Here is an 11,697-nt window from a genome sequence, read left to right as displayed (position 1 = left end):
AATATTCTGTCTGTGTGTATGTCTGCAGGCCAGAAAGAGGGCACCAGACCTCATTACAGATGGTTGTGAGCCACCATGTGGTTGCTGGGAATTAAACTCAGGACCTTTGGAAGAGCAAGCCATGCTCTTAATCACTGAGCCATCTCTCCAGCCCAAGGACTTATCTTTAAAAAAAAAAATTATTGTGCCAGGCATATTGGCATACAACTTAACTCCCAGAACTCAGACAGTAGAGGCAGGAGGGTCTTTGTGAGCTCGAGGCCAGCCTGGTCTACACAGCAAGTTCCAGTCCATCCAGGTCTACATAAAGAAACCCTATCTTAAACAGTAGTACAAACTGCGGGTCAGTCCTTGACACCAGGAATAAAAATAACAAGAATTTCATGTCATTTTACTGGGCAATTCAGAGGAAGGTACTAATCTGAAATACATAATTTGTAGAATTGAGACAAGGTTTAGATGTGAGGTCGAACAGCAAAAAGAAACTCTATCTCAGTTTACCAATCTCTAAAATGGGGGTGCATCACAGGCATTGAATGGATTGATTCTGTAGGTTTCTCAGAGGAATATCTGACCACCAAATGTTGAGGGTCACACAAGTTGAGGTACCAAAAGTCCGCATGATCACTCTGACTTGTCACTCGTCCTTGCTCTCAAGTCCAGCTGGATCAGGTGTCTGTGTATTAGCTGTCATGTTATATTTTTATGGTTTTGGTGGTGGTTTTGAGACTGGGTTTTGCTTCATAACCCAGACTGGGCTGTAATTCATGATAACTCTCCTGCCTCTGTCTTCCTAATACTGGGCACTACAGGATAATTCTTTTTTTGTTTTTCAAGACAGGGTTTCTCTGTGTGGCCCTGGTTGCCCTGGTTAAACTTGCTCTGTAGACCAGGCTGGCCTCGAACTCACAGAGAGCCACCTGCCTCTACCTTTTGAGTGCTGGGATTAAAGGCGTGTACCACCACTGCCCATCATTAATTCTGACACTTTATTATTGCTTTTCTGTTCCCCGCCCCCGACTTGATCCTAAGGATTATGAGAGCAAAACCCTTCATTTCTCTGTTCTCTTTTGCACAAGGTTTTTTTCTTATTATTTAATTTTTATTTTATGAGTATGAGTGTTTTGCCTGCTTGTATGTCTGTGTACCATAGTCCGCCTGGTGTTTATGGAGGCCAGAAGAGAGTGTCAGATCCCCTAGAACTGCAGTGAAAACAGTTGTCAGCTACCATCCTGAGTGCTTAGAAAGTGAACCTGAGTCCTCTGTAGGAATCGTCAGCATTCTTAATTACTGAGCCACCTCTTTAGCCTCTTGTGCATTTTTGTTTTGTTGTTTTGTTATGTCTTGGAAGGTAGTTTGGTTCAGCACAACGCAGTAGCTGGTGTTGATTCAAACTTCGGGATCCTGACCCCGAGTAGTTTATTTTAGGCATATTTAAGCACAGCACAATTTGGCATCATTTTTTCTGGTAACTAAATCCCTCTGAACCATAAAGCTCAAGACATGACTACATCAAAACTCTTTGTAAAGCACAAGTGACATCTTCTTCCATAAAGATGGGTTCCATGGATTAATTGAGAAAAACAAGCTCATTGTAAGGGTCTGGGGAGGAGCCGGCGTGGTCTCAGCCACACAGATAGCACAAAGGTCACAAGGCTATTAACCAGCCCTCTGGGTGGAAAATGGGTTATACATTTCTCCCCTTGAAGAGCCAAGCCTGTGTGTTTAACATTCCTGGTTCCCTGAGTGCTTCTCCGTGAGCACAAGGGCCTCAGTGCCTCCTACACCTGGAGTCTCCTTGTTCCGCTCTTGCCCTGCTGAGGAACAGCTGCCTTCCTCAGGCTTGAGTCTCCAGCACTGCCTGTGACCAAATTCTGCAGGGAGCCCTCCCTGTGCCACCACCGCCCGGCTGCCTAGGAAGTTTTCTGTCCGCTAACCAATCCTAGTGTCGCTGTGTATTGGTTCTGAGTGTAGAGACAACTTTTTTTTTGTATGTGTGATGGGAATTGAACTTAGGACTTCACTCTTGCTAGGCAAGTGCTGTACCATTGAGCTATATTCCCAACCTGCAATTCCTTACCCACATTTCTTACCATACCTCTTCCTCACCCCAGCATACACATGCGCACGCGCATGTGCGCACACGCACACATACACACACACACACACCACCTCACCACTCCTTATTCTAACCTTAAGAGCTGGAGCCTACAGAAATTCTAGCTGCCCTACCCCCTCTCTCTTCCCTAATCTTCCCATACTAATACGAGTCTGCCAAGGAAAACAGAGAACAATTCAGAGCTTCAGCGATGTCTCCAGAAACCTGAAACAGAGGTGGTATGAGGCTGGAAGATGGCAGGTTATTCTTCAGAAGCTGGAGTCCTCAGCCTTCTGAGGCTTCTTGCTGAAGCAGGCTAGGCTGTGTATTCTGAGGCCCACTCTGGTCTCCTCCCACCGGGAGGCTCTTTTAAACATATCCAGGGCTTTCTTTCCTCTTTCTGGCTGATGTGTTGGCAGGTCTTGCCTTGGACAGGTAGTAGAGGGGCATGGCAACCCGGTTCTTTATCAGGGTTTGGTAGTCCCTCACCAGGTCTTCGCTGAGGGGCACACAGGGCAGCCGAGCCAGTTTCAGGGCCTTCTCCTGGTAATGCGGCTGCGGGTTTGGGCAGGGCCAGTTCTTGGTGAAATTATTGGGAAGTGGGTTGGGTAGGATCTGGAGGCCCCAAGGCTCAAGCCTTCCGCCATCAGAGATGAACTGAGACCTGTTGGGAAAGTGGTTCAGAGACAGCAGAGTCAAGGGAGGGTTCCAGGCACGGTAGGGGGAGGTGGAAAGGGCAGGTGATGATTCCCAGCAACTACTGGGGATCAGGCCATATACCAGCTAGCCTGCATTTTAACTGTGTCTAGCTGTACGTCTTTTATCCTTTGAATAACTGTATAGTATATCACCTAAGTTTTTTTAAAAATATGCTTTCTGTTACATATTTTTTATATAATTTATTTAACTTTATTTTATATGCATTGGTGTGAAGGTATCAGATTCCCTGGAACTGGAGTTAAAGACAGTTGTGAGCTGCCATGTTAGGTGCTGGGATTTGAACCTGGGTCTTCTGTAAGAAAAGCCAGCTCTCCCAACGGCTGAGCCATCTCTCCAGCCCGTTACATATTTTTATTGTGCTTATTAATTTTAATATTTTATGAGTGTCTTGCCTGCATGCTGCCATGTACACCACTTGTTAGCCTGGTGCCAGTGGAAGTTAGAAGAAGGCATAAGATCCCCTTAGTCTAGAGTTACAGACGATTGTGAGCTGCCATATGGGTAGCAGCCAGTGCTCTTAACTGCTGAGCCATCTCTCCAGCCCCTCACCTAGATTCTTCTTAAATATGTATGTGTTGCTAGGGATTGAACCCAGGGCCCTGCACGTGCTTGGCCAGCGCTCCCCTACTGAGCTACGCCCCAGTCCGATTTTCCACTCTCGGATTCCTTCTTTCGTTTTTTTCTTCTCAGTCTGTAGTCCAGGCTGTTCTCCATCGTGAGATCCTCTTGCTTTCCCCTCCAGAGGTTTCTACCGTCACGCCTGACTCTATTTTTTATCTAAATTCCAGCCATTCTTCTCTTTTCTACTAATGCAGAGCAGATGGGAAGACCGCTGAACTCAGCGTAGCGTAGCGGGCAACTTCCTCTTCCGTGTTGGCCTGTAGTATGAAATTGAACAGGAGCAAATTGACTTCAAAACAAAAACAACAGCACGGTTGAATAGTAGCAGATTTTCTGTGCTTCAAGAGGCTCTGTACCTGGCTCAGCAGATATTCCTGTCGGCTGCCTTTGGTTTATTCGAGGTTCTCAGCTGCAGCTACACATGACAATCACCCCAGAAACTTTTTTGGTTTTTGTTGTTCATTTGTTATTGTTATATTTTTATTACTATTGCTGTTGTTAGTGCCGAGATGGAACTTTGAGCTCTTGCATGGTAAATAAGAAGCTATATTCCTGAGCTATGCCCCCACCCCTGGGATAGTTTGTAAAGTTCCCCAGGGATGTAGCCTAGTAGACACCTTGCCAAACGCATACAAGACCTTGAGTTTCTATGCAGAGGGTCCTAGGGATTAAGATAGAATCTCACGTAGCCAGACCGTGTCTAGTTCATGTGGTGCTAAGCACTGAACCGTGGCCTTCATGCATGCTAGGCCAACACTCTGTCAACTAACTGAGCTCACTCAACTAACACACACCCACTCTCTTTTCGGAAAGAAGGTCTCATATAGTCTAGGCTAGCGTCCAACTTACTAAGTAGCCAAAGGTGGCCTTGAATTCCTGACCCGCCTGCCTCAGTCTCTTCCAACTGCCAGGATTATAGGCATGCATCACCATGTCCTTCATGATTGCAAATCTTTCTGAGATGCCTGTGAGCCACACATTAGTTACCAATAGTCTTCATGTGCAGACAGAGAGAGAGAGAGAGAGAGAGAGAGAGAGAGAGAGAGAGAGAGAGAGAGAGCGAGAGAGCGAGTGCCGGGGTCCTCAATGTGACTCACCTGAAGAAGTCACCAAACTCTGGTGCCATGTTTTAAAAATTGAATGTGTATGTCTATAAACACACATGTGTAAGGTCCACGCGTGTGGCGTGTGCAGGTGCCAGAGAAAGCTCTCAGTACCCTGCTCTCTCACTCTCTGCCTTACTCCCTTGAGGCGGAGTCTCTCACCAAATCTGAAGCCTAACATTTCGGTGAGGCTAGCTGGCCAGTGAGCTCCTAGAAGCTGCCTGGAGATCTCCCAGCATCCCTGGGGTTACAAGTATGCACAGTTGTGCCCAGCTGTTTCTACATGGGCGTGGAGGTGTTGAACTCAGGTTCCTATGCTTGGGCAGCAAGTGCTTACCCGCTGAGTCATCTCCATGTGTGCACCTGCATGCAGAGCTGGAGGTGAAACCTGGCCTTGTACATACTAAACAAGTGCCCTCCCCTGAGCTGCCCAGGCTTCACTATTTGTTTTTTTCTTCTTCTTTTTTTTTTAATTAAAAATCTCTGCTGGTAGGTGGTAATGCAAGCTTTTAATGCCAGCCCTCCAGAGGCAGAGGCAGGTGAGTCTCTGTGAGTTTGAGGCCAACCTGGTCTACAAATTGAGCTCCAAGACAGCCAAGGCAACACAAAGAAACCATGTCTTGAAAATCAAGACAAAACCTCAAGCTAGGTATGATGGCATATATCTTTAATCCTAGAGCTGTGAGTTTCAGGCCAGCCACGGTTATATAGAAACACCCTGTCTCCAAAAAAAGAAAAAAAATTCTATTAGGGCTGGAGAAATGACTTCCGTGGTCAAGAAATGGCTTAGTGCTCTATCAGAAATGCAGTGTTCAGATCCTAGCATCTATGCCAGGTTGCTCACAAAATCCTGTAACTCAAGCTCCAAGGGATCTGATGCCCCTTTCTGGCCTCACAAGCTTTGCGCACATGTGCAAGCATGCGCACGCGCGCGCGCACACACACACACACACACACACACACACACACACACACACACACACGCAGTTCCCTCTAAGGTCTGTCTCTTCTGAGACCACCCTACTGGGGCCTAGACTGTTCTAGCCCCTCCTCTGTAACCCTCTGAAGACCTTCTGACCTACACTGCAGCTCACAGGAGTCCTGCCTGCCCACAGATTTCTGCAATATCAGCTTTCAAGAGTTTTTATTACATTATACATAATGCATTTTATTGTATTTTTATTCCTGTATATAACATATTTTAATCATATTCCCTCTCATTATCCTTTCTTGTCTTCCTTTCCTAGGGACGCCCTTCCTGTTCCCAGTTAGTGTGTGCGGCCCACTGCATTTCCGTAGGTTACTTACAGACACCTGGGCACCTTAGCAGTGGCTCCACCCTTGAAAGAAATGTCTCCCCTCCAAGAACTGTCAACTTGCCTATTAGCTCTGGGGAGGGAGAGGTGGTACTGCGTGCATCCCTCCCTCCCTCCCTCCTCTCCTCCCAGACAAGATAAGATCTAACTTTGGTTCAATTTCTTTCTCCCATCTTTCCTTTCCTGTGAGGAGGATAGACTCCAAGGCCCTGGGCATATAAGCAAGTACTCCACCTCCGAGCTGTACTCTAAGCTCCTGGTTTGGTTCTTTCACATACTGACAACCCAGTTCATACTTATCCTGTGACGTAAGTGTTTCTGATCCTTCTTTACCAATTGAGCCTGGAGAATCCAAGCCACTTGTTAAAATGATACTCTCTGGGTCTGAAAAATCTGACCCCAGGTTTCATTTCTGCTTCCTCTATTAATAATGGACTTTACTGGACAGATGTGGTGGCATATGTCTCTAATCCTGGAACTTTGGAGGTGAAAGCAGGAGAATCATGAGTTCAAGGCCAGCCTTGGCCACATGAAACTCCAGCTGTAAAAAGAAGGAGGGGAGATTTACTGGGGGTTTAATACTCTTGTGCATAGGGCAGGTAATATATTCTATATGCTCCTAGTTTTAAAAAAAAAAGGAAAGGAAGGAAGGAAGGAAGGAGAAAGGAAAGGAAAGGAAAGGAAAGGAAGGAAGGAAGGAAGGAAGGAAGGAAGAAGGAAAAGAAAGAAGAAAGAGGGAAGGCCTGGAGATGTCTCAGTGGTTAAGCATACTGGGTGCTTTCCCAGTAGACCCAAGTTCAATTCCCAGCACTCACATGGGCCACTCTCAACTGTCTGTAACTCTAGTTCCAGGGAACTCGACCACCTTTTCTGGCTTCCTTAGGCACCAGGCATACTTGTGGTGTACAGACATACATTCAGGCAAAACATTCATACATATAATTTTTTTAAAAAAAACTTAAAAAGAAAAAAATGACAACCAGGCATGATGGCATGCATATGTAATCCTAGCACTCAAGAGACAGACTGGAGAATTGCCAGTCAAGGCCAGCCTGGACAATATAGTGAGATCCTGCCTGAATAGAAGAAAATAAATATAATAATGACACCCACCATCTCTCTCTCACACACACCCTGTGGATGTTTTGCAGGCATAGTGTGGCTGTGGTAGGTGTCTCTTCTATCTCTTAAAGCCAGGGACCGAATTACATTTCTCAGTATCCCTAGGCCAAGCAGGAGTTAAATTCATAGTACCCTCTCTGCATTTTTAGTTAGATAACCAAGTGCCTTTCCCCGTTATCCCCACCCCTCCATCTGCACCATCTGGCCAGCTACTTTCAGGAAGCAGTTGGGGGTGTGGCTCCACGGCAGAACCCTTGTTTGGTGTTTGCAAGGCCGTGGGTTCCAACTGCACAGAAGAAAACGTCTCAGATGACCATGAGTGGGAAAGTGGGAGATGCAAATTAGATACCAAAACAGGACTGGGAAGCCGTGGGAGGGGGCACATGAACATGGGCAGGATCACTGCCTGGGAAGGGGTGAGCTTACTTCTTGAAGTTTGGTGGGGGCAGAATATTGCCGTGGGCATCGAGTGGAGGGGCCCTCAGTTCGCTCCTCAGCTTGAGTTTCTCCACCTCCTTCAGTTCTCTCACGGTTCTCACAATCACTTGGTTCTTTCTGTTCACGTCCATGAAGATGGGGGTAGCGCTGATGAAGGTCAGGAAGCTGTGTGGGCCCATCCAGGAGGGCGGAGGAATGGCAGGTTGTGCAGCAGGGAGACGGTGGCCATTGGAATGGGTTAACCAGCGCCAGACATTACTGTCATAGGGTATGTCTGGCCTGGTGGGGAAGGTGGCAGGCAGACGCCCCACATCAAGCCACGTGTGAAAGCCCCAGGTGTGCTTGGTTTCATCCTTCCAAGGATAGCGGGCCTGGTGATGAACCTTAGACTTCATCTCTGTGTATGGTGGCTGCTTCAGGGCCAGCTTGTGGTAGGGTTGCTGGGTGAAGCCTGGCAAGTCTCTGGCCTCTCTGGGGAGGAGGAACTCACGCTGAGTCCAAGTCTGGTCGGTGGAGAAGGATTCTCTGGCATGGACCATCTAGGGAGACACAAAAGAGAACCTAGAAGGGCTATGCCCGCAGAGCAGGATGCTGCAAGAAGTCCCCTGTTCTCCTTCCCAGGCACAAGCTGCCAGCCTCCAATCCAGGACTCATCAGGACGCAGATGACCTCCACAAAAAGGTGTCTCTCCATTCCCGCTGTCATCAAGTGTGTATATATCCACGTACATAAGACCATTCCTGCGGGTGCATGTGCGTGTGTTTATGTGTGTGTAAGTCAGGAGAGAACCTTGGATATTGCTCATCTTGTTTTTGTTTTTTTGTTTTTTTTTGAGACAGGGTATCTCTCACTGGTCTAGGAATTATATTGGTCTGGCTACAGACTGGCCATCAGCCATCAAGTCTCAAGAGTCCACCTCTCCCCACCCCAACCCCCAGCCCTGGGATTATTAAGTGTTACCACTTAAAACTTTATTCCTGAAAAGAATTTATTTTTATTTTATGAGTGTTTTGCCTGCAAGAATGTGTGTGTGCCATGTGTGTGCTTGTTAATCTTGGAGGGCAGACTGGGGGACCCAACAGAATTAAAGATGGTTGTGAGCTGCGGTGTAGGTGTTGGGAATCTAACCCAGGTCCTCTGCAAGAGCAGCAAATGCTCTTAATCACCGAGCAATTTCTCTAGTTCCCTGCAAAAAGTTTTACACAAGTTCTTGTGATTGAACTCTGGTCGTAATACTTGTATAGCAAGCGCTTCACAAACTGAGCTAGCTCTCTTAACATTGGCAGCTTGACAGGATAGAGAATCATATAGGATGCAAGTCTCTGGCACGCTCGAAGGGGACTGTCTAGAGTAGATTAACTGAGGTGGAATGAGCCACACTAACTCCGATGCCACCATGCAGAAGAAAGCTGAGCACCAGCATTTACCTTCCTGACTGCCGACAAACTCCTACCATGATCGACTATAGGGCCCTTAATTTTGCTTGTCAGGTATTTTGCTTTAATGAGACTAGTAATTGCCCCAATCCAAATAATATTCTCCGTATCATTTCCATAGACTTATCAAATCTCATTCTTTTTCTAGTTATTAATTTTGGCTTTGATTTCCCACTCTCTCAACTTCTGCTCTTTAAAAATTATATATAATTGCATCTTGGGTTTAAAATTTTTATCTTTTTAAAAATTCATGTGTATATTTGTGCACGACATACACGCCTGGTGCCAAAGGAGGCCAGGAGAGGACATCGGATGCTCTGGGCTGGAGATGGTGTGAGCCACCATGTAGGTGCTGGGAGCCTGGCTCTTAAACGCTGAGCATCTCTCTAGGTTTTATTTAAAGTTTTATTTATTGTTGTGTGTGTGTTATGGTGTGAGTGGAAGTCAGAGGACAACTTACAGAAGTCAATTCTCTCCTTCCACTACGAGTTCTAAGGAACTCAGGTATCAGGCTTGGCGGCAAACGCCTTAACCCTGAGTTATCTCATTGGCCTCACCACTTCCTTCACCACTCTCTGTTCTGACGCCCTCATGTGTGTCCCTGTAGACACATCAGGCCTAGGGGGAGGATCCATTCCAGCCATTCTGGCAACATACTTTCCCTTGTTCCTGGTCCTGGTCACACCCTAGGAAGTCTCCCTAAAGGAGGGCCAGGTAGCTTTCCATCCCAGTCTGTTGTTGTTGGCACTTTCCCTCATTTCTCATTCAAAGATCAGCTGGTTAATCCCAGCACTTGGGAGGCAGAGGCAGGCGGATCTCTGTGAGTTCGAGACCCCAGCCTGGTCTACAAGAGCTAGTACCAGGACAGACTCCAAAACCACAGAGAAACCCTGTCTTGAAAAACCAAAAAAAAAAAAAAAGAAAAAGAAAAAAACAAAGATCAGCTGGGCTAGAAAGCATCTAGAATGTTCTTTCCTTATCTTTTCTGTCTGCCACAAAACATGGTGCCCCTTCCTTTCCTAAAACTCCATGAGAAAATATCCAGTTCTGCTATGGTTTGTCTAAGTGTCCCTCAAAGGCCGGTCTAAATGACTTGGTTCCAGCCTGAGGACTGATTGGGAGAATCTCAGGTGGGGGGACCTAGTGGCAGCATGCCTTAAGGGAGACAGTGGGATCCAGGGCCCTTCCTGCCTCTTTGCTTCTGGGTGCCCATGAGGTGAGCACCTGCTTTGCCATGTTCTCCCTCCATGAGTTGCCTCACAGGTCTAGGGCAGCAAGGCCAAATGGCCGCACACTGAAGGAAGCCTCTATGAGCCCCAGGGAGCCTTTCCTCTCCAGTTATCACTAGCACTCTGTCACCGCAGAAGAAAACTGACAAAATTGGCAACAAAGCCCCTATTTCAGATGTAAAGACCCTGTTACAGTAAGGAATTCACAGGAGGCCTCAACTAAGTGGCAGAGTTCAGGTTTAAGCTGTGTTCAACCTCAGCAGACTTAGCTGTGTGAAGCATGACTAAGCCTGTTCATAGTCTGACCAGGGCAGAAGAGTCTCTCCATCCTTCTTCCTTCTCACCCACTCCAAAACCCCACCAGTTTCTTCAGCACCATCCCCTACACACATTTCCTTAAAATTAAAACCTAGTGCATGTGCACACACATGCATGTCACAGCACGCGAAGGTCTGAGGGCAGCTTGTAGGAGTCCATCTTCTCCTTCCACCACATGGGTTCTAGAGATGGAGCTCAGGGTGACAGGCATAGCAGCCAGCGCCCTGACTACGTGAACCATCTTGTTGGCTTGCTCGCAGGTTCATTTCCTCCTTCCTTTTGATTTTGTGAGATAAGATCTTGTGTGTAGCCTTGGTGGACCAAGCCACTGAGTGCTAACATTACAGGCGTGCCTCACTGGACCTAAGTCTTTTCTGCAAGAGCACCTCAGAGGCATGGCCTGAGAGCTAATACAAACTTACCTCGTCGATCCCCAAGCATGGCAATACATGGTAATAACTTGTTAGGAGGTAGAGGCAGATTTCCACAGATCTGACAATAAAAACCTGGCCTAGGTGTGAACTTCAACCAGGACTATATAGGGAGGTTCAAACAAATCCAAAACTTGGCCCAAATGGCAAATATCTATAATCCCAGCCCTTGGAAGGCTGAGACAGGACTACTGCAGGCTACTAGTAGTATCAGGCTACTAGCCAGGACTACAAGCAAGACTGCCTCGAGAAAACAAAAACAGACCCCCTGAAATCTGAAGATGCAAGATCCCAAATGCCGAAAAATCTGATTTTTCCCTGGGCAAGGGCATGGTGTCACAAGTAGAAAATTCCACATTTGACCTTTGCAATCAGTCAAATATCAAACATCCTAAAAATACTGCATGCGTTAAGTCACATTCAGGCTGGGTATAAAATACATATGAAACAGAGAAATGTTATGGGCAGTTCTGGGTCTGTTTATGACACACAAACACTCCAAAATCCAAAAATCCCAAAGCTAACAGTAGCTCTGGTTTCAAGCACTTTAGATAAGGCCCCATCCGCCCGTGCTAGCCAGGCTCCTCCTCCTCCTCCCCCTCCCCACGTTCCAAACACAGCATATCATAGGATGAAGGCAGAAGAGTTTGTGTACCAGAAGCCTGTTGCTCAGGACACATGAAAGGGCGGCTGCAGAGGCGGCCCCACTCTACCTGCAGGAAAGGCTCCCTGACATGAGGCACATCGTCCATGCCTGGTGTTTGGAGGGATCTTCCCCGGCTGCTGGCCATTCTTCCTCTGAGCCAGAGCCAGGAGGGGAGGCTTTGGGGAAAAGCCCTCTCTGGTACCATTGTTTGCTGCTAGG

General features: G+C 47.1%; 1 protein-coding gene across 2 annotated transcripts; it reads right to left on the bottom strand.

The window, feature by feature from the left end:
- Nucleotides 1-1,169: 1,169 nt before the first annotated feature.
- Nucleotides 1,170-11,691, bottom strand: Tex52 (testis expressed 52). 2 transcript variants are annotated; one of them, XM_026788294.1, is made up of 3 exons: nt 11,488-11,691; nt 7,407-7,957; nt 1,170-2,762 (listed from the first exon to the last, which is right to left on the bottom strand). In XM_026788294.1, the coding sequence occupies exons 2-3, from the start codon at nt 7,955-7,957 to the stop codon at nt 2,468-2,470; spliced, it is 846 nt and encodes a 281-aa protein (XP_026644095.1). In that variant the 5' UTR covers nt 11,488-11,691; the 3' UTR covers nt 1,170-2,467. The 2 variants fall into 2 exon arrangements, with proteins under 2 accessions (XP_026644095.1, XP_005365344.1); XM_005365287.2 differs by having other exon boundaries at nt 11,546-11,691.
- Between the last annotated feature and the right edge of the window lie 6 nt (nt 11,692-11,697).

Source organism: Microtus ochrogaster, unplaced genomic scaffold (assembly GCF_000317375.1).
Source record: "Microtus ochrogaster isolate Prairie Vole_2 unplaced genomic scaffold, MicOch1.0 UNK1, whole genome shotgun sequence".
Lineage (NCBI taxonomy): Eukaryota > Metazoa > Chordata > Mammalia > Rodentia > Cricetidae > Microtus > Microtus ochrogaster.
This window is presented reverse-complemented; position numbering and strand designations above follow the sequence as displayed.

What these genes read in the sequence shown, in the direction of transcription:
- Tex52 (XM_005365287.2), bottom strand. Translation starts at nt 11,683, where the DNA reads ATGGTACCAGAGAGGGCTTTTCCCCAAAGCCTCCCCTCCTGGCTCTGG. An exon ending in TCAGGGAGCCTTTCCTGCAG is followed by an intron (nt 7,958 to 11,545) that starts GTAGAGTGGGGC and finishes GTGTCTCCCTAG; the next exon opens with ATGGTCCATGCCAGAGAATC. An exon ending in CCCCCACCAAACTTCAAGAA is followed by an intron (nt 2,763 to 7,406) that starts GTAAGCTCACCC and finishes CTTTCCCAACAG; the next exon opens with GTCTCAGTTCATCTCTGATG.